This window comes from Nymphaea colorata, chromosome 10 (assembly GCF_008831285.2).
Source record: "Nymphaea colorata isolate Beijing-Zhang1983 chromosome 10, ASM883128v2, whole genome shotgun sequence".
NCBI classification, from domain to species: domain Eukaryota; kingdom Viridiplantae; phylum Streptophyta; class Magnoliopsida; order Nymphaeales; family Nymphaeaceae; genus Nymphaea; species Nymphaea colorata.
In genome coordinates this window covers 15,283,130-15,307,610 of record NC_045147.1, presented here as the reverse complement: position 1 = coordinate 15,307,610, position 24,481 = coordinate 15,283,130, and the positions used below count along the sequence as shown (strand labels likewise).

The 24,481-nt window shown below is 35.9% G+C and overlaps 2 protein-coding genes across 3 annotated transcripts; both read right to left on the bottom strand.

The window, feature by feature from the left end:
* Positions 1-565: 565 nt before the first annotated feature.
* Positions 566-19,252, bottom strand: LOC116262460 (protein FIP1-like). 2 transcript variants are annotated; one of them, XM_031641867.2, is made up of 15 exons: positions 19,073-19,252; positions 18,791-18,909; positions 18,601-18,688; positions 18,349-18,457; positions 15,760-15,809; positions 13,681-13,747; positions 11,375-11,453; positions 9,329-9,384; positions 8,263-8,359; positions 7,592-7,676; positions 5,831-5,893; positions 4,370-4,429; positions 3,614-3,706; positions 1,308-1,370; positions 566-1,053 (listed from the first exon to the last, which is right to left on the bottom strand). In XM_031641867.2, the coding sequence occupies exons 2-15, from the start codon at positions 18,847-18,849 to the stop codon at positions 946-948; spliced, it is 1,077 nt and encodes a 358-aa protein (XP_031497727.1). In that variant the 5' UTR covers positions 18,850-18,909; positions 19,073-19,252; the 3' UTR covers positions 566-945. The 2 variants fall into 2 exon arrangements, with proteins under 2 accessions (XP_031497727.1, XP_031497726.1); XM_031641866.2 differs by having other exon boundaries at positions 18,791-18,864.
* Positions 19,253-21,761: 2,509 nt separating this feature from the next.
* Positions 21,762-24,084, bottom strand: LOC116261905 (ylmG homolog protein 2, chloroplastic). Its single transcript, XM_031640834.2, has 3 exons — positions 23,670-24,084; positions 22,646-22,845; positions 21,762-22,276 (listed from the first exon to the last, which is right to left on the bottom strand). Exons 1-3 carry the CDS (start codon positions 23,937-23,939, stop codon positions 22,009-22,011), a joined length of 738 nt encoding a protein of 245 aa, XP_031496694.1. The 5' UTR covers positions 23,940-24,084; the 3' UTR covers positions 21,762-22,008.
* Positions 24,085-24,481: the final 397 nt, after the last annotated feature.

The following is a 24,481-nucleotide window of genomic DNA, read 5'->3' as shown; positions in this document are numbered from 1 at the left end:
TCCACTATGTTGACGTCTTTCATGTGTCAACGGTTCTTCAACCAGTACAAACGGTCGTTTTATGGGCATAAAGCAGCTGATATGGGCGCCAGGGAATGGTTTCTTTATCCAGTGGACCATTGTGCGTTTTATGGGCATTTAGCAGCTGACATCGGAGATTGGGAATGATTTCTTTACCCAGTGGACCATTGTGCAGCACGGTCGATCCGAGCAGGAGGCTTGCAGCTTGTGTGACTGAATAATCACGACATCTTTACACACTTATGGAATTGTCCTGGTCGTAGTGTAGCAGTACTACAAGCCAGCAGTTTCACACCCAACATTCAGCTGTTTGAGAGCGCTCAGGTGCAACTATAAATCAAATTCAAGGTCAGCCGGATGCCTGGAACAAGGCTGATGCAGGAATCACATGCAAACCCCTTAACCACAAAGTTAATAGCTGCATCCAACAGCAGCTGCTTGGATGAATATATTCATATTCGTGACGAATCCACAGAACTAAGTGCAATGTAAAGCCCCATCAACGAAACATGAGCAATTTCCTGCTGAAATCAGCAAGGGAAAATAACTTTAAATAGTGGATGATAGAAATAATCAAAACTTGGGCTGCTTATATGTTGTGGCTTTCTTGTGCTTCACATTTTTACAACAAACCAAACAACTAAGCACGATATATCGCCCACAGCCCATGTTGGCTGAAACATCACAGATAGATCAACCCAACAGCACTCGGTCACACTCAAACAGCAGCTGTGAGAATGATGAGCAACAGACCTTAGGCCACCAATCTTGCTGGTCTATAAATACCTATGCCATCTGCTAGAGTGAACTTGTCCATGGAACATGTTGCCCGTGTTTGGCACAAATGGGTCGCTGTACAACACCCTCCCCACTGAAGACAATGTGCATTGTGATGACCATGATCCAAACACAAATGTCCATCTGCTAATCTTCGTTACGTTCACTTGACTGGGATGGTGGATGCCTTGCCTTCGGAATTTTTTTCTGCAATTCCATATTGGGAAGTCGTTCTGCCTCCAATGCACGTTCAAGCTTGAAATAGCATAATGAAACTTTAGATCAGATTAAATTTGATTGAGAACCATTTCAGAAGAGTTGGCTAGAAGACAACTGGTTTACTTATCATTAAGCTGGATTGAGTGCAAAACCAGCCAAAACTGGTGGGCTGGTGGCTTGGATGGATTCTGAAAATGTATATCTATACATGCACTACTTGTTTTGCCATGAATATGGCTTTTCTTTATTTCCTGAATCAACTGATAGCATTTAAGAAGACCTATAAGTACCTTTGCTGCACGGGCACTCCACTCCCCCAGTATGGCCCTCAGTCTTTCATTCTCCTCGACATACTGTTAAATATCCACAACACTAAACGTCAATCGGAGTGGAAAATAAATAAAAGTATACAAGATATGGGACACTAACAAATTTGAACTCATAGTCAAAAATGTTTGCAACATATTGAGAACATCAGGATTTCATTGCTAAAATGAACATTCTATTGGGAGAATATCTTAATATTTCCAAATATCACCCAATTAGATATCATGATAATATTGTAATATGCTTTCTTTTTTTTTGTTAGATAAAAAACCTCTGTTTAAACGTATTCTCAGCCCGTTTTTGTTTCCTTTAAAATTTTAAAACTAATGTAGGTGCTCGTCAATATTTTTTAAGCGCATTAATAAGAAGCTCGCAATTTTATAAGTTTTTCCTGTTACTCTTGTTTTTATATATTTTAATGTTTTTGAATTCCCAATAAATTTCCAAAGAAAAACAAATTGAGGAAAAAGAACTTCCTGAGAAGTTCCTAAGGATGAAATAAGCAACATGGTCTCAATGCACCAAAGGCTGATGCAATCCCCGTATTTTATGAGAATCACTAAAATTACAAAAGAAAAAAATACATGAAAACCTTAAGGTACCAAGCCAATTATCACATTGCATGAAGTCTTCTGCAAAAGAATATTGAGTTAAGCAATGCAGTTGTATTAAATCAGTGTGAATTGGCCTAGTTCTAAAATGGAAAGACTGGCAAAGGCTTTGAGTTCAGGGTCCACATCAGTCGTTGCCTTGCTTCAGGGAGGAACCGATTTGATGGGTAATAGTGGGTAGAGGCCAATAGACACTGAAGTGAATATTTTCGACAATGAATCAACAATGACAATCACATGAACAAATTTTCATTTTATGACTTTTCAGAGATTGTATACAGAGAAATCTACCCTCTGAAACAGGGGAAGAAAGAAAGAAAAAAGCCAGAACTCCCACTAAGAATCTATAATTTGTAAACAAAAGGGCAAGTGGCATATTTAACAAATGATTTAGAGATGCAAATAAGAATAAGAGGAATTAACTTCAGCCAATGATCAGAGCATCCCAGGAAAATAAACTACAATGAAAAGCAAGAGCAATGTAATTAAAAGAATAAAATCTAAATAACAGCCCAAGCTTATTATCCATACAAAAAGAAACTCAATATCTTGGACATTATATTTAGCTCTATTCCTGTCGTCTTCAACATGCTTGCCCTTAAATAACTGCATCGATAATGATCAAGAAGACCAAAATGTTGTTATCAAATATCTCTTTTACGAAGGAACATGATGTTAGTTAGTATGTTATCAACAAAGATTAGAACAGTAATTTTAGGTGGGTATGTTTGACATGCATCCAAAAGAAATAGCACTTAAATTTAATGACCAAGAAATTGATGGATTTCCAAAAAGGAAGTAGCCACTTAAAAGTTGTGTTGTTTCACTAATTCAACTGAAAAATGAAATTAATGTGGACATATTTGAGTATTTGTCGAAAGCTAAACCTAACTTACTCTATGAACAGGTGAAGAGGAAAGAATACAAAACCTTTACAACTGCAACGATGCCACAAGGGAAAAAAGATAAAGGAAACGTACATATGCATATAATTTTCTGTAATTCCCATACTTCCATTATGTCTTGTGATTCCTTATTATCGGCACATAGAAAACCAAAGACTACACAAACAGAAAAAACGTAGCCTGAGATTATTAAGTACCCTCTATGGGCTACACGGTTCAATCCTTTAAGCCTGTGATTCTTGGTCAGCTATTAGGAGTAAAAGTATGTAACACTCTGACCAACAGTAAGAAGCTGAGGAACTACATTTGTTGTTCTTTTATGATTCCTCAAGCTGTGGCCAGAAAAAAAAAAAAAAAAAAAACAAAGGAAAAGGAAGTGTCACCAATACATTATCATAGCAAGGCAAAGTTCAATGCACAAAATTGGAATATTGAGAAAGTAGGAATTGTATAATCCAACCAAAGAAAACAAGAAAAAGAAATTTCAACTGCTGCACAACAATTACTTGGACAAAGCATAAATTCATGTATCTTAAAGGTAATATATCTATCTCCTACCAAAAGAACTCACAAAGTATTCCAACCAAAGAAAATACGCAGAATGAAATTTGAATTGCTGCATAAAAATTATGTCGGCACAGCATAACTCCATCCATCTTAAAGAGTTAAAGGTGATATATGATATATTTATGCCCTACAGAAGAACTCACAAAGTTTTTTGAATATCAAGCACAAGAAGAATGAGGATTTCACCTGACTGTTCATTGCACGAATGCGCTGCACCTCAGAATCACGCTCGGCAATTAGATCACGGGCTAGATGCAACTCTGATTGCACTTGATTCATCTGAAATTGCAATATACTTGTTTCAAAAGAGCATGTCAATGCGCAAAAGATATCAGAACCGAGTTTGACAAGTCAGAAGCTACATTAAGCATGTAGTCTATCTGTGTTCAGAACACCACTAGGCATTTCGCTGGTCCCTTTGACTTTCCTATGCGCAGATCAAGTTATAAACACCACTTTTAGCACCCCGGGAATAGTAGGAGACTTGAAGCTTAGAATAAATCAAGCATTGTTCAAACTCTCATTGGACGAGAATATTCATCACAAGATTCAAAAAGAAAAACATTTGCAAGAAAAGTATAAAATATTATAAATTTATCAGATTAGACACATGCAAAAAAGATCAGTAACGTTACTTACAATTTTTTTTTAAAAAAAAGTAGAAAGACAAGCAAATAACAAATTAAGCTACAGAAAATAATGTGGGCGCATACTCCAAGGAGCCTGGCCACCAAATTGTGATCTTAGAGAAGCATTGATATGTCACACAACATGGGTCATGTATGTCGTAATTTATCTGTGTTCAAATGCACATAAGTGAAGAAAATTCAAATCAGAAGACATTCAGCCTTAGTTACATTATTTTCTATCAAGAATAAAAATTCCCAATGAAGCAAAGGCTTCCCCTTGAGAGTAACATTCTAATGAAGTTAAAGAAGTCACCTCAGCAGATAAAGATCTTAATTCTTGGTCACGAGCAGCCAATAGATGTGCAAGATCAACCTGAAAAAAAAAAAGCAAAATATTTTTCTCACCATTCCATTAAACAATTCCAATTGTTCATCCCAGTCCACATAAGTCCTCATTTCTTATGCACTAACTGAATAATTTGTTACGAATCATTTTCCAAATTCAACAGATTATTGATATGAAAAATCCTAGAAAACAGTGTAAAAATTCAAATCCCTAATTAGGAACATACACCTCACTGGATAATACTTGCCATTACTAACAATCCAGAAAAAAAATCACTTACGATGCCCTAATTTAGTTCATCTCATGCCATCAGATCAGGGAAATAAATTGCCTACATCATAATCCACATGGGACAGTAAGGCAACAAAAAGAAACAAAAAAAAAAGCACAAGTAAAGCACCTTGAGAAGCTGCTTAGACTCTTATTTTTTTTTACAGCAAAAGATGGAAGAACTTTAAGGTAATGTACAGAATAGACAAAATCATCAGCAATGCCACTCTGAAGAGATCCTCATTTCGACTATGGTGGAGAATTCACATGTTGTTTCACAATTGTATGACCCAATTCCAATTTGACGAATAGAGTCTTATCAATGTCATCATTTCTTTGAAGTATTTTCATTCTCAATGAACATGCATGGGTTCGGAGCTATCAAAAATTAAGAAAAGGAATTTGGACAGTTGAATGTCGTGGACTGGTTAAAATAAATATTTTACCCTGTTTCTGGTGATTAACAATGTTTCCAAATCATTGGCAAATATTGTTAACATCTGTCATGCAGGATTGAGTGGTCATTTGCACAAGAGCAAATGTGGCCATTACTGATACCATTGACATTGAAAATTGAATTTTTGGTGGGGAACCAGCAAACTTCAACTGATTGAGATTGTGAACTTTTATATAAATGCGTACATTATCTGATGGATAATAAAAATTGCGGCATAAACACTAATATTGTTTTAACCACTTACACAAAGTGAACCTGAATGAAAAATAAATAAACTAAAGTTCAATCATTCAATGTGTAGATGCACTACATAACAACGTGGAGAAATTTATATCAACAAGCAAAATGGTATAAGCCTATTAAGTGCATGGAAATTTTGGATATAGTAATGCAAGATCAACGTATACAGCACACCATCAGAGGCTTCATCTCTCTGGCAACAGCAGCAAATAGAAATAACAATTCCCATTGGCTCATTGTCCCATTGTTTCAATGCCCTAATAAACTTCCCTTCAGGATTCTTGAACAGAAAAATATACACGAAAAGAAAGTGCTGCAAATCAAGCTAAATGAAATTGAAGAACGAACAATTTTTTTTCTTAAAAAAAAAAAGGAAAAACTTCTCATGCTAGAAAACAAGGCAATTTGGGTGACAGAAAGAGAATAACAAAATACTGAAACAGATCATATTAGGTACTAACGGAAGTATTGTTCCCATCACCAGATTGCTCATATTTGCTTAAGCATTCCTGCAACCGAAGAATCTGCACTAACAAAAACAAAAAATTATATGGTAATCAGAGACACTCATAGACTTGGCATCAAGAACCAAATGCTGGTAGGAATGAATACCCTAACAGCCTAACCTGAATTCTACCACCTCAATTTTCAACCTTAAAGAAAAATAAAATAATAACAAGGTAACAACAAATAATATCTAGAGAAGTTCTTATCACAATTCTCCCCTAGGTTATGACATATATTAGCTGATTATCAAGGTTGCTCATGATAGAATTTAGTACAAGCTGTATCCCCTAATTGAATTCAGCTGTAATTTCTTACAGGAGTTAACATAAGCAGAAGTAAAATCTTCCACAAACCACATCTGTGTACTTGATGCAAGTAAAATCAAATTAATGGTGCAAAAACTTTGATGCAGGAACAACTCAAGACCCCATGTATAAAAATTTTCTCGCTCAATTGGTATTTACCATTTTCAAATTGGCACAATGGCACCTCAATCAGCATGATTTATTTCATTTCTTTGAGTTCTGATGCAAACAGCTGTGCCTAGCCATCTTCCCATGAATACTTCACAAAATGTGTCTTGGGATGTTGTAAAATTTATGTGCACTGAAGTATGCCAAATGTCTGCCTTCTTGACACATCCTAGAGAACTAGTGTCTGGCATGCCAACAGCAAGCTCCACTATGACCCAAGCCAGACTGACTTTCCTCATGCAATATATTGCTAAAGATGTTTGTTACTTTATAAATTCCTATTGTCATTCCTATGCAGTAATAAGTCATTTCTTTTCCTCGTGCTTATTTTCCTACCCTTAAAGAATTCCAATATTCAACTGAGAAATCACTCAAACTGAAAAGAATGTAGAGAAGTGTCAAATGGGACCCAGTTCCTAATGACACGATCCTTCAACTGTTTCAACAGTGTATAATCTTATATTCCACATGTATCTCAAATGTTGGAAAAGACATTACATCTGTACAACTATCCAGGTGAGGAATCTGTACGCCTTTTTGTTTTTGTGATCCTTAATATTTGAAATATTACAAAATGTCTGGGCTTTCAATTTTTGTGCTAACTGGTTTTCCATTTCTTCCTAATTCTGAACTATTCCAACAACTAATTTAACATTTTTTACAGGCTTTAGCTCTTGGGATGTGGCATTCTTGATTAAGTAGACTGTAGATCTATGTGATGATCTTAAATATATAAATATATTACTTGTTGAATGTGCATTTTCCTTTAGTTTAATCTATATGTCATTATTTTCTTTAAGTTCATACTTGTAATTTTTTGTAAATCATTTAGCAATTTAGATTTTTTTTTAGTTTGTGTGACATATGTTAATAAGCAAATTAAAGTTTTTACTTGTTAGGTCCTTGTTGAAATCTGATTCACCTCAGAACTGATTTTGACATTACATCACATGTTTTACATGAAATGTTTGAACTATAAATTTTGCTTGCTAAATATAACATGGTTGATCCCAAATTAAGAGAATCCCAATTTGATCCTGGTGAATTCTTCATAACAAATGAAACATGGGATTCTGGGGAATTCTTCATGACAAAATGAAATAATTGTTACTCTTCAATGGATCAGCCCCACATCCTTTGTTAGTGGCCCTCCTCCAGAAATAGCATAGCAAACCATTTAGAAAACAAAATAGCTATAAGACTGACGATAATCACAAAATATTCTAGTTTAGCAAACTTTACCTCCTCACTTAAGTAATGCAGATTTTCCTGTTGATATTGCAACAAAGCCATATGCTGATCTGAAAGACGGTCACCATCATGATATCTATTAAACAAAAAATGCAAGCTTAGGTCTTCTAGCATCCACTGTGGAACTCTCTCACTCTCTCCCTCCCTCTTCTCTCTATCTCTATCTTTCTATATGTACATACATACATTCGTATATTATGAACGTATGTATTATCTATGTATGCATGTACATATGCACTTTGAAATGACTCTAGGAGGCCTGAACCAATCATCTTTAAATGCTCTAAAATATCGTCAAAAGACCAGTCCAATGCAAAGGAGGATAACGAAAAACTGAACCATGTGATTTTGTTTTAATAAAGAAAATTGTTAGGTGTAAAAATGAAAAAGCACATCCCAAAACAGCATTACAAATTATGGCACATAGGTGTGGGATGTGCATGCAGGTGGGGATGACGGTGCAGGTGAAACATCGTTCAAAAAATACATGCGTGCAGGTGTGGCTAAGATATGTAATCGAGACACAAACAATTGTCTACAAGTAACAAGCTAAGATTCTACCAATGACTCAAGAAAGAGAAACCAATCGACTCATGTGCAGCAATTGCAGAATCTGGTAACTTAGATAAACGTGTCAGAAAATATGTATAGAAGTATGGTACCTCATTTCTTCTAAAGCGTTTGAAGGTTGCAGGGAAGAATAAAAGAACTTCAGAACATCAGGCTGCCCATTCAAAGAGTTATACTGATGCACGCACCCTGCCTCCAGAACAAAGGGAAAATCACTTTAGAAAGAAAATTAAGAAAGAGAAAACCTTGGATTGAATCATCGATATATTTAAGGCATGAACATCACCGATTTCATATTTCAACAGAGGTTGCGTAAAATCCAAACCCAAACCTTAAACATACAAAATAAGTTGGGAGAAGAATAGTTGTTTAACTAAAAGATAAACTGAAACCATTAAACATACTGTTATTTGTTCTTTTTAGCAAGCATGGGCGCAAGTCGTCACCAGCTAGTTTTATCTGCAACCCCAGTGACCATCTTCTTTTCGATACAAGAAATTACTAATTGCTTCTTCAATTATTTGTCCTCAACCCCCATTCAAAGAGTATTTTCTTTTAACAAAAAAAGAAAAAAGAAAAATCCTTCAGCACTTCAGATATACATTTGCCATGTGCATCTTTCAGCTAAAAACAATTTCATGATAAATGCCATAACATTTGAATTCAAACCCTCTGTGCCCTAACTCACCACACCTCAGAAAAACGAGAGAGAGCACAAGAGCTTTATCCAGCACCAAAAAAATTACATAAACTGTTTTGCAAGTAATAATAAATAATATATCTATTCTTGACAATATAGAGTAGATATCTGAAAGACTGAAACCAATGCTTCAATAACAGAAACCAAGGAGTGTTTCCTCTCCTCCTGTGCATCTCATCATAAAGAAAATAATCTGTACATGCTAATGCAAAACATAATTCTGTTATTAACTTTAAATTAACATGATAGACCTTATCAAGACTAGTTGTGTTTTTAAGTTTGGAACTGGAAGAATGATAGTACAAAAAACTAACAAATACTGGCACCCAAGATGGTTACAAGAAAAGGAACACTTCAAGATCAAGCCATTCTCCATTTAATAACAGATTCTGAAGGCATTCCATTTCATCAACTAACATTCAAACTTTCGATTTTTCTTATACATTTTAGCAACTTACCAATGTACAGACTCATAAAAGACCCAGCACAGATAACCTCAACGAACATGATTATCCTGCATAGTAACACATTCAAATGTCAGACATTACATCAACCAGATATCTCCAGCTGCCACTTTACATATTTGAGTTTCACTTTCGATCAAAGATAAACTTGGAGATGATGCATTTGCAAAGCAACATGATGAATCTCATTTACTCTTCCCATATTTTCAAATGCTCACTCCCATGAGAACACCTCAGTGTTCTCCAAGAAATACTGTAAACCCAATACCATTGCCACATATATGTACTCTTAGAGTAAATTGATTAGAGAAGAAGCATGCAAAATAGGCATCTGTTCATGTACCAAGATGAGAATTATAACACTAAGCAAAACCATCTACTTTGGAGGTGGTGTAGGATAGCATGAATATGGGAGTGCATTATTAGTAGTGTCTATATAGCTAGTCAATGAAAAGCCTAGGCGTAATTACTAGAAACTAATTGACTCAAGTCAGTTATTAAAAGAATATTAATAAAAGAATGGCAGAAGATACGACAGATAAATTGCCAGAATTGATCAAAAGACCCGATATGAATATGAATTTAATAAAAGATCCCTCTAATATAATTTTTTTATTTTTAAAAAAAAAAGTGATCTGCAATGTTACAAATTATACAACCATATAAGATAGTGCATCAGCATAAACAATCACTAAACATACAGAGTGAACATGGGATGCATCTATATCATCACATTGTCAACATCCAATAGTTACATAGATTGCATCATCAACAACAAAGAAAAAAAATGTTAACGATATGGATGAACCGGGAGAAAAAGACGAGTGAGAAAGAGAGTTATTGTTTTATATTAAGCCTTGTAAGAAACAAAAAATGAGAAAAAGAAAATTCTTTTGTGACTTTGCCTATTGACTAATCATATTAGTTGTTGACTAGTCAGACTAATCAATAAACAACTTCAAGGCCGCCCCAACTGGAAGGCTGGGGCTAATCGGCTATCCTGCAAACTAGTCCTGGTTTTGACTTTTGACTACCATAGATTTAAGCTTGTAAATAGTACCGGTGCATAGTATAATATCTTCATGTAATAACTATGGGGTGTATCAGACGATAAACCTTTTGAACTAGCTCACGGAGGTGATTGTCTATGACACAGTCTATGACACACCATCTCCTACAATAAAATTCAAATCAGGTTACTAAGTAATAAAAGTTACATTTTCTTGTTTAGGGTTTTATAGATCTCTTCGGCCTCAAAATCTTCATACTTTCTGAGAGTGACATGTGTGGAGTTCTTGCATTCTTGAGGGAGAACAACGTTGATTTGGACATATGTAACATGTTGATGAAGATGATAGGCATGTTTTTTCGAACTATATTTGTGTATCAAATAAGGAAACCAAATGGTGCCCACCAAAATGCTAACACCACGACCACTACTCAGTACTTATATTTCCCTTAGAAGTTAGAAAAAGTAAGTATGGGCATTGGTCATCACCATTTTGGTGGGCACCATTCAATTATCCAGTTTATTATATTAATGCCATTTACAGTTACTTGATAAGTCCAGCTTATTCCTTTTATGGGGTTTATGATTACTTGATTTCTCAAGTTATCATTTTGTTCCATAGCTAGTATGATTTTTTTTTTCTAGCATTACTATTTTTGTTTTTAATTAGTAACAAATTTGTAACTTGACTTATTCAAAAACTTTACTTTTCTTACAGCAACATATATTAAATTAAACCAAAATACGAGTTATGATACACATTCCACAACATTTAATACTTCCTCCAGTTGAGAAAAAAAAAATTGTCGAAAACCTGCATATGTAGGAAGAGAGGACCATGAGAATAATGAAGTTGAAGATTCACACTTCAATACTATAACAACAAACACTATATCTACGATATTTATGGCTTACAACATGCAGTTGACATGGCATGCATAATTCAGCCTCCACCTACAAAAGCTGAATAAAAGGAAATAGAATATTCATAACATCCAGGTAAAATGGCATCTTCATGATGGTGGAGGTACCTTAGTGATGTCGAAATAGACAAGAAAGGAACATTGATAAATTGTTGCCATGACATGACCAACAGCATCAATGCAGTTCCTAAATCCCACAATCAGCAAACTTCGTTAGATGTAGCAGGAAGCCTAGGCAAATTGACGGAAATAGATGCACGCAAAAAGCAAAGACAAGGTATTTCCAGAAGATGGAAACACAAAATTTGACTCTGTAAACTGTAAAGGATTAGAGGCATTAGCTATAATGGTCGAAAAGCATGAAAAAAGAAAAATAATATGTTCAAATCATAAACAATCAGATGTTCTTGGTGAATTCAGGGTTCCTAGAATTCCAGTGAGAGGAGGACTATTGTACCAAATATATAACCACCTACAGCAAAGCACAAGGAATTAAAAATGTCACCGAAGAATCCAAACAGAACTGAACTATCTGCCATGCCTAACCTTGCTTTGATACCATATGGAAGAGGACTCATATTCGTAGATAAGAAAAGAGAGAACAAGGACAGAAGAAAATAAGAGCGAGGAGAGCAACCTGAGTTCAGGGAAATTCAGCCTCTTTGGCAAAGCTTTTTCTATTATTGAAATTGGGGAAATGCAATTCAAACTCCAATAACCACTCCTATAGAATCAATCCAAATGTAAGACATGTTCAATGTAGTTTCTATAAATTTCCCCACATTAACCAAACCTCAATCTACAAACTAGAACACATAAAGGTCTCATATACTTACAGAAAAGAGAAATTACTTCCAAATATGTAACATTTTGTACTGAAAATTTGAATCTTTAGATGTAATGCTAGCAAGAGAAGATGAAGAACAAAAAGTTTTTGATTGGTGAGTGTCATAAATCAGAACTACCCATGCTCCAAACACTTACAGTGAGATTATTATCTCAGTCTACTACATCTTTGTGTTGGGAAAGAAGATGGAGCACACATTCTCAAATACACAATATCAAAAGGAACAAGCTCACCAGCAAGCATGCAGGAATCTGGTTCTTGTGCTCTCCAATTTCCTTCTTCTTCCATGGAAGAAAAAGTATATAGATATTATATTCATTTTCTTCTGTTATTTTATTGGTTTTCTAGTGTTACATTGGATTCATTATGCTTTTATAGTTAATATCCTCAACTTTGTGCATGTCATCCCAATTTTGGGATGTAGACACAAAAGAATTTGACTTTGAAGGAGTGTATGACTCCCACACTCTTGACACAGGTTTACTGATCATGTTATTCATTCTTTTGATGATTCTGGTGATAACATTGAAAAGATATTGATGAAACAAAAAGTGTCATGAATATGATTTTAATGGAGGATGAAGTCAAAATTGAACACTCTATTGATTGATTACTTGATTATGTAACAATTTGTTGCTTTTTCATTTAATCATTGATAGAATGATAGCTAGTTAATGTTTTTTACTTAATACTTTTGTTATTGTGGACAATATCTTATATTATATATGTATATGCCCATACTGCACCCACACCTGAACCCTGTACCTCTATGACATGGAAGGATCTATAACTATAGAATTTTTTTTTTTTAAAAAAAAACTAGTCTTTTGAAAGTTTAAGTATCATAATTATGCAATTTAACATAGCATGTCCTTAGTTGCACACCGAAAATGTTAGAAATGCTCATATGCTACAATTATCAACAAAACTATATTTCTATTTTGAAGTCTGTAAGGGGCATAAGAAGAATGTGATTGTATTAACACCCACAAAATGGCATGCACAGCTTCCTCAGCATGCCTTTGACACAATTTAAGGGATTTCTCCAACATTAATTTCCACTTCTCTAATAGGATTTTTCCTTTTTTGTCCACAAAAGGATGGGCTTTCAACTCAACTGAATACAAGATCAAGCACTGGCAACACCTCACACAGACCCATGTCGCAAGAGCAAGCCAATGCAACCTTAGATCCTTAAGTCTGAGGTCTGAGGGTTGCAAGTGCAGACTTAACTACTGCTGAACTTGTATGATGTTACCAAAGTCCTCAAATTAGGAATTTCATCCAACACTCCGGTGAGCAACAAGCAGCTGGAGGACTGTGCCATCTATACGATATATATGTCAATCATCGCAATAACTAGCAAAGAACTTTGATACACAATTTCTTTTTCAAAAAAAAAAAGAAGCCAAAACATCGATGAATGACAAAATTCAGAACTAAACCAATTCTGGAAACTTTAATTATGAACTGTGTTGCCTACTTCATTTGCTTGGACAAATCTATGCTGAAAAACAGAAACACGACAAAAATTGGAAATAATTAAAAGATCAGCAATAACACTCACCAAAGGAGGTAGATACAAAAGGAAGGCGAACTACTGGCCTTAATTTCTGGCTGAAAGTAAAATAACCCTACATAAGAACAATTAGACAAGTTATGCACGTTAATTTGACTATATATATATATATATATATATATATGTATGTATGTATGTGTGTGTGTGTGTGTGTGTGTGTGTGTCTATATATATATATATATATATCGTCTGTGTGTTTACAGTTTACACCAACATAGTAAAAACAAAAATCTGAAATTTGAGAAGAATATCATAAGCCAGAATGTTATTCAACAAGGTATGACCTCTTCAACCTAACAGGAAAAAAAAAACTGCATTTGAAAACAGGCCATGCTTAAACATAGAAGTAGAAGAGTATAGCATGGAACCCTAGATGCAGTAAGAGCATACAAACAACTTCAGGAAGACCATGCACACTGAGAAGTAAAAGAAAAAGAAGCAAAGAAGGATCTTAGGAAGGCTATGCCAGAGTGCCACCCATACATTAAGAAAAATACATATCAACCGAATAGTATTCACATAACTGGTGTACAGGATCCACAGACCAGTGTGGTTTAAAACTTTAAATAAAATATACCCAAAATCTGAAGAAACATGTTAGGCTCAGGGGTATGCTAACCAGAGATATGTATTAGTCTATTAGATATTGTTGTAGTCTATTAGATATTGTTGTAGCAGACTTTGGTTTGATCCATAGTCCCCAAACATCAATGAAATTTTGGAAAATTTGCCTACTTGCTTCAGCATAATTTTGCAAGAAAAATACTAGAAAAATACCATCTCATAACTTATTTTTTTATTCTTGATCATTTTCTGACATTCTAAAATTTCTGAATTTTCAAAGGATCATGCTTTTAAAAATAAGACAGACTTGATGGTGGTCATGGTTTGATATCAACCTGTGGTCCTGTACCACCCAACAGACTTAGTATAACAGCCATTATATTGCCAACATGTCATTCATTCGTATTTCCTTGATCCATTTTAAATTTCACACACTCTGATGTAGTCCCAATATAAAATAAGAAGAATATTTACCAAATAAAATTGATTTGTCATTACATTCCCGAGAAATTACCAATGCGAAACTTCATGACACCAATTAGAGCTAGGCAATGTCAGATGCTAAGCATATATTGCTATCGCAAGACCCGACCAAATCTGACTGAAAAGAGTACGCATAGTAACTGGAAAAAAATAAAAACATTAATTCCACCAATATGAGTGATAAAGTACCAGTAAACTGATATAGGATACATGTGCATTTTATTACATTCAAGACCTCGGATCTGATGTAAGACCAGGAAACAGAACCTGACTAAACCATATCTGAACCCTGCAGATAGCCAGGGAGACTAGGTACAATCGGTCAAGGCCCGAGGGTTCCAACATACATCTTCAGATTCTTCACCCTTTTTCCCCTGTGAATTTTTTAATATGGTTTCCGCATAATGGGATTGTGCACAAACATTTTTCACTAGGTTATTTCAAACAGCCATTTAACTTCCATGAGATTTTGATGTTATCCCTCTTTGTATGTCACTGTGTAAAACCAAACACTCAACAAAATTTTCCTGCAGGCCTAGATCTTTTACAAACAAGACTGAAGCTTCTTACATGATTAATATAGTAAAAACCCCTAAGGGGCCATTTGGCAACAGTAACAGTTTCTTACTGTTCCACGAATCTGGGGCAGATTCATGGAATGCTCTAGAAGTGTTTCATGAATATGCCCTAATCTTTGGGAGAGATTCATGGAACAGTGACAAGCTGTTTCCATTGCCAAACGGCCCTAAGGGCATAATTGGCCTTCAAAATATGGTAGAAATAAATGAAGCTAAAGCACAGGCTGCAACATTCAATCTTATCCAATTTTTTGTTTCATCATGTGCATTCACTTGAGTTCAAAAACCAGAATGTCTAATCTTCTCTTAACAAAATGATGTCACAGTAAATCATTTATTTATCCCTGCTGCTTTCTTCTTCACCATTTCTTGTTTTCTTTTTTTATAAGACCAAACCTAACATGACAGTGGAAAATCATGCTGACCAAGTCTGATATCTTACTTGTAACTGCAGCTTCCTCACTTGGAAAACCAAATATTGCTGGAAAATCCCTGTCAACGAATATGTACCAATTCATAAATTACTAAAGAAAAGAAAAAACATATGCACAGATATGAAAAACATTGTAGCACATTAAAAATATAAGCAGCTGGTACATTAGCTTTTGATAAATGAAGCCAAAACTTGAGTCCTCAAACCAGTGTTGTACGTATTGTACGATACGGGGCCGTACCATACGATACGTATCGTATCGTTTAGAAAATACGATACGATATACCCCCTATATCGTAAATAGGGGTGTATTGTGCCTCTGTCATACGATACGTACGATATGGGCTGATTTCAGAAAAGGGGGGCATGAATCCCCCGTTTTCGAGTTTTCTTTATAAAAATATGCCCCTTCTTCATTTCTAACCTAGAGATTGTGCCGCCGTGGATGGAAATCATTGATTTCCATCGTTAAATCATTGATTTTCAAAGTGAAATCATTGATTAAACCATGGATTTGTGCGTGGGTGGCTGATTCCCGTTGAGAGGAAAGAGGTTTTTTTAAATCGTGAAGGTGAAGATGAAGAAGAAGATGGAGATGAGGATGAGAATGAATATGATGAGGATTATGAATGAGAGTCGAGAGTGCTTTCATTTTATATGTATTGACATTGAACATTTTCACAATCTCATTATCTTGATGAATTTTGATGTTTACGAATGATGAACCGTAACTTTATAGCAATAATAAGTCATCATTCTGTAAAACATGTTTTTTATGAAGAACATATTATTCTTGATTTTGACTGATTTTTATGATTTTTTTGGAATTTTATTTGATTTTATTTATTTATTAAAAAAACGATACAGTTACGATACATTACAATATTTTACGATACGGCGTATCTTAAAGCCAGACCGATACGGCTTATTACCAAATTGCCTCAAACATTTGTATCTTAATCCAAGAAGACGTCACAACAAAAAATCAGAATCATATGAAATCCTTAAGCATAAGAACTAGCAGTCACATGGCAAATCAAATACCATGTATCAATGGTTATGTTGCACAATCATAAGCAAAAGGATCTCAAGTTCAAACCTCATGGAGAATTGTCCCTTAATTGCCAGTCAAAAAACGAAGCACAAAAATGCTATTGTTTTGTAAAATTCTTACAAGTTTATTCCACACAAGCCTTGATGAGGATAGGGGAGGAAAAGACATAGAAGGTGATTAAAGGGGAGAGTGACCATTGCCTTTTCTCCCTTTCTTAGGTTATCCGATTCTATCTATTTTATCAATACAGACTAGTCATATTACCATAAACATATATAACCCCTCAATACCTTTCAATGGCTAATAAGGCATCAAGTTGATCCTACAACTCATAATTCATAGTTCATATTTACTGAGTCTACAATATCCTGTGAATTACATATTTTTCTAAAATGTTTCCTGATTTTTCTAAATTTTGTGATTTTCTTGTTATTTTCCAATGTCTCTAAATTACATTTTTATGATATTATTACTTTAAGCTACTTTACATAACTGAATTTGGGCCTGACCAACACAAGTTATGATATGCATCCTGGAGAACAACAGCAATTTTATACAAATATGTAATATGCATGTATTTTGACCTCAAACTGCATTTATTAGCATAAAGGGCTTTCAGACATATAGAGAAATATAACCTTGTAAAATAATTCATTAAAGTGATAGAATTTTTTCTCTTATATTTTTTTACCTTGTGCAACCCACCCTCCGGACAAGCTATTTTTATCAAATGTGTTTCTTGCTAAGCATGCAACCTAGCAAGTATAGCCTAGACAAAAGTTTGGGAGTACGGTAATCGTGACTCACCACAGAATTCCCCTAACCACCAAAATGGATAAGTCAAGGACCTCTCTGCAGCACAAGGAAAAAAGGGGGTTTTATTGGACTTGGAACAAGAAGTTATCAGAATTTTTTGAACCTTAGATTTGTCACGGTGCTCACATTGAATAAAAGAGGTCTTTCATAGTTTCATATGCCAAGTGAAATTCATCTTTGAACTGGTTAACTCTGCATGCTTGATTACATGGACGGTTTGGCCCTTCTTATCAGCTCACTCTGGCGCAACAGAGTAATCAGCAATGCTCATGCATTAATGATTAAACGCCTTCACATTTCAAAACCTTAGAGAATCCAACAAGAGGAATACTTCACAGGAGGAGTTAGTATACTTTAGTATACTTCACAGGAGGAGTTAGAATACTTTAGTATATTTCACAGGAGGAGTTAGTATACTTTAGTATACTTCACAGGAGCAGTTAGTTATGCATCCAATAATTGCAACTGACATCCTACTACCTCTTCCCCAGAGATAATGTTGCAAGTACAGTATCGACACATGAGCAAGGATTGATTCAGATTCACTAACAAGTATATAGAAATAAGTATTTAGGCATGATCACACGATCTTATGCATAAACATAAACAAGAGGAAGGGAGGAGAAAAGGAAAGCAAGAGAACATCGGACAAAGATATTATAAAATAAAAATGTGAAAAATACAAAGAAGAGATTGCAAACTGTATGAAAGAAAGCCAAAACTAGAACCTGTTACAATCAAAAGAACGACACTGCAACTGCAAAGAAGTGATAGCTTCAATTTTGGTACCGCATAGAATATCCATGGGGCGGCCGCAGCTACAATAGCATACCCTGTCTATAAAAAGAAATACTGTGAGCAGATAAGCCCAAACACTTACACAGAGCAATTACAGTACAAAAGCCCAACAACTGTCAAACTTATAGTAAAACTTAAAGCAATCAACTCAGAACTGGTTGCGCTCAACCAGGCACTCTTACCAACAAGACGCAGTATATAACGCCGCCAACAATGCTTATAGGCTGCCGATGACTGGTTAGGCGAGACCCATTTAATAGGTCAATGAACCTTTATATTAGATGAAGCCAATAAGTTCCAATATTTAAAATGAAAGGCATGCATATGTAACGGAGAAAGCCTCACAACAGAAAGAGAGAGAGAGAGAGTTACAGATTGTCATCATCATTAGCGGAGGAACCGGCCGGTCGCCGTGACCGTTCCTGGGACATCCTCTTCCACTCCTCCTTCGCACGGCGCGTTAGTTAAAGATGAACAACAGAACAAGCAAACTGATTAAGCAATTCAGGCAAAGGTTAAGCACTACTAAGATCAAATTGGCGCAAATTGAAGAATTTGGCAACCGCTAATAAACCAAAGTTTATCAAAATGATGTTTCTGAGAAAAAGGGTAGAGACGGAGAGAAAAAAGCCCAAAGAGATCCCTATCAATAACCTTGGCTTTCTATGCTGAAGTCGTCTCCAGCTACGTGGAGAGTAACTTGCGTCTCCGGCAGCCGGAAAGTCACCGTCACCTGCCGGGATCAGAAGGTCGCCACCCTGCCGGTTGCCGAGCAGACAGATGCAAACCGGGACCAGGGCTGGCCGCTGGGTTGAAGTCACCTAACAGGCAAAGCGTAACGTCTGCTGATTACGGCGACTGACTTAAACATTTCTTGTTATCACAAAGACCACTCGACATTCAAAATTTTACAAGTTAGCGTTTAAATTAATAAATAATTCTCAATAACCGCATGATAACCCCTGGCATTGTTGTCCACCACCAAACGCGAGAACTTGGCCCCTCTGTATAGGAATAAAAATTTCAAATTTTCAAAGGAAAAAAAAAAAATCAGACCTTCAGTCGAGATCAGACAATTTATCAGTGCTCTCTTCAAACATCAAACACCCCCTTGACTTTTTCTCTTACCTCTTCATTGGGTATCTTGACTAAGCTGACCTCATTTAGATAACTGGTATTCTTTCACCTAAAGCACCTCACCCTATGTAAGAGAAATGTTTGTTGTATACCCGGGCGACACAGCAAGTAGCATTTTAGTTATGTTAATATGTCAAGTTATTTTGATTAACTATTGCAAATAGTTGAATTGGAGAATAGTAATATAACAAGTATAATCAACTCAAACAATCAAAAATTAATTGTTGACTTCATTGAATATGCAAAATTAACAAAAGAAGTTTAACATTGCTCTTTAAATGTAATCTAATACAAGAAACAAAAAAAACTAAATTTAATCTCTATAAGAATGAATGTAAATCCGCAAGAAAGTTTTAATCCATCAATACTTAAAGAAAAGTTTTAATCCATCAATACTTAAAGAAGACGTAATATAATAAAAAAAAGCCTAACAGTACATAATAGTTTACATATAAGTAAATAACAGCAACAATACGTGTAAGTACATAACCATACTAACATATACATATAACATGTATCAAAACAATGCATATTATATAATAGGTGCTAACAGTATTATATGCATATAACAGGTTGATTCCATGCTATATAATAGGTTGCACATAAAAGTATATACTTACAAAAGGTATTACAACACATATAATAGAAATAACAGACTGCATTGCAAGACATATAACAGGTATAACGACAAGTATTATCTCAAAACAGACTTAACAATACATAACAGGTACAACAACATGTATTATAACAGTATTATAACAAATTGACAATACATATAACTATATATATAAACAGGTATGAGATATCACAATACTAACAGTATATACATTTAACAGTATACATATTTCAACATAGTCAACCTAACAATAAATTAAAATATGTAATTAATACAAAATAAAGTATATAACAATATATATGTTATTAAAAAACTTTAATTGAAAGGGAATGTGACTTTTCACTTACCTATGGGCGTACTAGCGCCTAGGCACCAACCTAAGCATACTTAGGCACAAGCACATACTTTGCCACCTAAGTGGTGGACTTAGGTCACAGATGAGGACTCATGCTTAGGGGTCGCCTAGGCGAGGCCTTGATAACCTAGCTTTTATCCAACTTTCCGGTGACCTTTCAAACAAAACAAAACCACCCATAGAGAACTTATCATGAATAATTTTATCCGCCCATGGGACTTCTTCCTATGCTGCATCCACTTGACCTTCTTGTGGGGAGAGAAGAGAGAGTTCATTTGAGAGTGAGAGTTGATTCAGACAAGGGAGAGAAAGAAGTAAAGAGATTCATGCGTCCAACTTTGTTCCTCCAGTTTTCCAAAACTAAACCCATTAATGGTGAACTTATCCACACATAATCTCTCCCATTTCTGTGCTTGCCTAAGATGGGAACTGGACTAGCAACTCTCCAAGGATTCTTTTGTTTGGCTTCTCGTTAGAGTACCGGGTGGATCTTATAATGGAATATGTTAGTAGATGCTCATTCAATGTTCTCATTAATGGGGAACCATCGAATTCTGTCCCAAACTTTGGAGATTTCAGGTAAGGAGGTCTTATTCCTCCCCTTTTGGTTAGCATTACCATAGAGAGGTTATCCAGAAGTCTGTTAAATCCTAAGACACAAATGAGATTAAAGTCGCAGAGATGGATAAGTTTCATTAAAGTAAAAACCTCTATGGGGGTGTTCGGTAAAAGATTACAGGGATCCTTTGAGAATATGTGTTACTATTTGTGCCTTTGATCAGGTGTTTTGTCTCAATTTTAATGCTGAAAAATCTACATTAATAAGCTTCAGCAATCTTAGCAAAAAGTCTATCATCAGATGTAGAGAAGATTTTTTTCCCTTTAAATATACAAGTCATTCTATCTGTGTAGGAAGACATAAAATGACTGCGTGATGGCTTATCGGAAAAGTTACCTTCATAAAAGTAAACACCCTTTTAAACTCGTAAGCGTTAATGAAACATATGAATCAACATTCAGAAGGTGAGAAATTATGTCCCATGGTTCACATCTTATGATTTCTGATCGTGTGACCAGGTAGTTCCAATGCAAACCTGCTGGGGTCCGGTCCCCTACAAGTTTATTAGGAAAACCAAATGTACAGAAGGACCAAAGAACAGAAATGTGACCAACTAGTTGCTAATGATATCTGTGATTACCCACAAGAAAACATAAGCACAACCGTTCTAAGGCACTAGAAAAGAAATCTAGCCATTCACAATTGTTGAACCTCAAACCACGACAAGGAAAAGTTATATTGAATACAACAAAGACAGGCCAATTTCATCAAGAATTGAAGCATCACTTAGAAGCCCAAACCACTGCACAACTGAAGGCTAGAAAATACCAGCCGCCCCTCTTACAACGTATGCAGTTTGACGAGCTCCTAAATTCGCTTAAAGATGAATATACAAGCTCTCCAAAAAACAAAACCAAGAAACCCTAAACAGCATCACTCTTCCTTGAACCTCTGCTGGATAAGCGTTTAAACCACATCCTTTGATTCACGGTGGAATTTAAATGCCTGCCATGTGAAAAAGAAGTAGCTTCTCTAGATGATGCGTCAACGGGTAACTCTGCTGGAAGAGCGGCAGCAGTACTGGTGAAAGCATTTAAAACCAAGAAGGCCAGTATAGGGGACAGATCCAGAGTGCCTCCCAGGGGTGGTATTAATCCTCGAAATATATTTAGATATGGATCACAAAGAGTGCTGCAAAATAGTTCCAATGAGTTTTTAGATTGCTGACAGAAAGAAATGATTATTGAGAAGCAAAAATTATGGCAAGGTTGACAAACTTACCATGATAACTTCCAAATTAATATGGCAAGAGAGCATAACCATGAATGATGAACCAATTCATTGCAAATATGTGGTTATAAAACATTAGCTTTTGGAATCACCTTAATCTCATTCGTTCCTATTACTGGTAGCCCAATACATGACCTTGATTCTTCGATCAAGAAATGCTTGCAGAAACATATACAGTATGTGTACTAAATGTGCGAAAGGCCAAGATAAGAGATTGTAGTTTCTGAAATTTTCTCAATTTGAACTATGAAGGATAGGAATACCGAATACCTCAGAGGGCTAACAATGGCAGGAGGAGAGTTTGGAAACCATGTAAGCACAAGTCTGATAACCAGCAAGGTATTGTAGATGTTCAAGAAGTTATTGATGCCATTGGCTACCACCAATCCTGCCACAGAATCACCTGGTATGATGGCAGCAAAATTGTGTGCTGACAAAGAATTGAGCGTCAAGGACCTAGCTCGGTGAACCTGAAGATAGAAAATGCAATTATTAGTATTTAAGTACTAGAACTTCTTCATAACCTGAAAAGCAAGCAAAAATGCTTCGAGCTCTCTGCGGTAGCCTACAGGCACAATGTCTGGCCACGGATAAAATTTCTCCATCTCCGTGGATTTATTGTCAAGCAAAGCGTTATCATTATACCAGTGTAGATGAAACTAAACTTTTTAATCTCCGGATAACGATACCATGAGGTTCCGAATGCTAAAATGGTCACCTCCTTGAAATGGTGTAAACATACGAATTTTGAACAAAACGGCCATGTGTCATTCACGTAGCTAGGTCATTGTTGTTGTATTCACAATTCTTGTCAATTTCCAGAACTTGAGCAAGAGCAAAATCATGGAAAGCCACATATAGCTGTTAATGTTGCTGAGCAGGGCACCAATCAGCAATAACAGCAGCAGAGAACTTCTCCACCATATAACGGTACCACAATTTCTTCCTCCAGCCTTTCACAAGCAGTAAAAAATTGAGTAGTTGTAGTTTCATATACTTGGTCCTTTTTTTTTCTCATCTTTTTCTCATCCATTACATATGGCCTAGCTTGGCCACTGAACATAGAAAGCAACAAAATTCACAAATGAGCAACAAGAAAGCATTGCAACAAAAGATCATTACACATAATACGCGTTGAGATTATCAGTTAAAGGCGTTCCAGTTAAAAGATGTTAACTCAAAAATTTAGAAAATTAGTTCAATCGACTTCGGTCATAGTGGCAAGCACAACATAGACACACAGATAGATAGTTAGTGCAAAGTGCCAAGAACTGGGTGGATGCTTTTCTTTTACCTGGCTGCAGAAATTGCGGAGGTCAGCAGAAAGAGCAACAGCTCCCTGGACCAGAGGATTCTTAGACACGATTTCCGTCATTACAGTTCTAATGAACTGATTAGCAGCCGAAAGGATGCAGCTGTTGAGCCTGTGGAGGTCATGAACGGGCTTCTCGAAGGCGGGCTTGAGAGGAAGCGGAGGTGGCGGAGAGAAGGGGAGGAGATGGACGGCGGAGGCGAGGAGGAGGTTAGGGTGGTCGTCTCCGGTGGAGGACGAGGGCAGAGCCATGTCGTCAGGCGTGGAACGCGTAAGGGAGCGTGATGCAAGATGGATTTGGGGGTCGAAGAGTGGAGAGCGCTGCGTCCTGCCTGCCCACCCAGGCGCTGCGAGCGCGCGCGTTATCTAATCCGGAAGCGAGAGAGGCCGTTTCCGATGAGTCACCGCTCCGTTTTCAAGCTGATAGACCAGCTGATCGGGTCCGTCCGATAGATGGAGATAGACGGCCAACTTCGGTTTGTTTATTGATGTCAACGGATCACATTCGAATCGGACGCATATTCGATTTATCGGATGTTGGTTTAGACTCGATTTAAATTATTTAATTTTAACATTTGCATTTGGTTCTATTTTTTTAATTTCAGAGTAAAACTTTTCTTGGTCCTTTGGCTATGATCAAGTGCTTTTTAAATTCACCGTTTGAATCCAAATGTGAATCACGCTCTTATATATTAATAATGAACTTTCAAATGTAAGGATGTTAGATAAAGGATATGTAAATATATTATTTTTTAAGATATAGTTAAATAAATTAAAAATTCAAAGTTATCAAA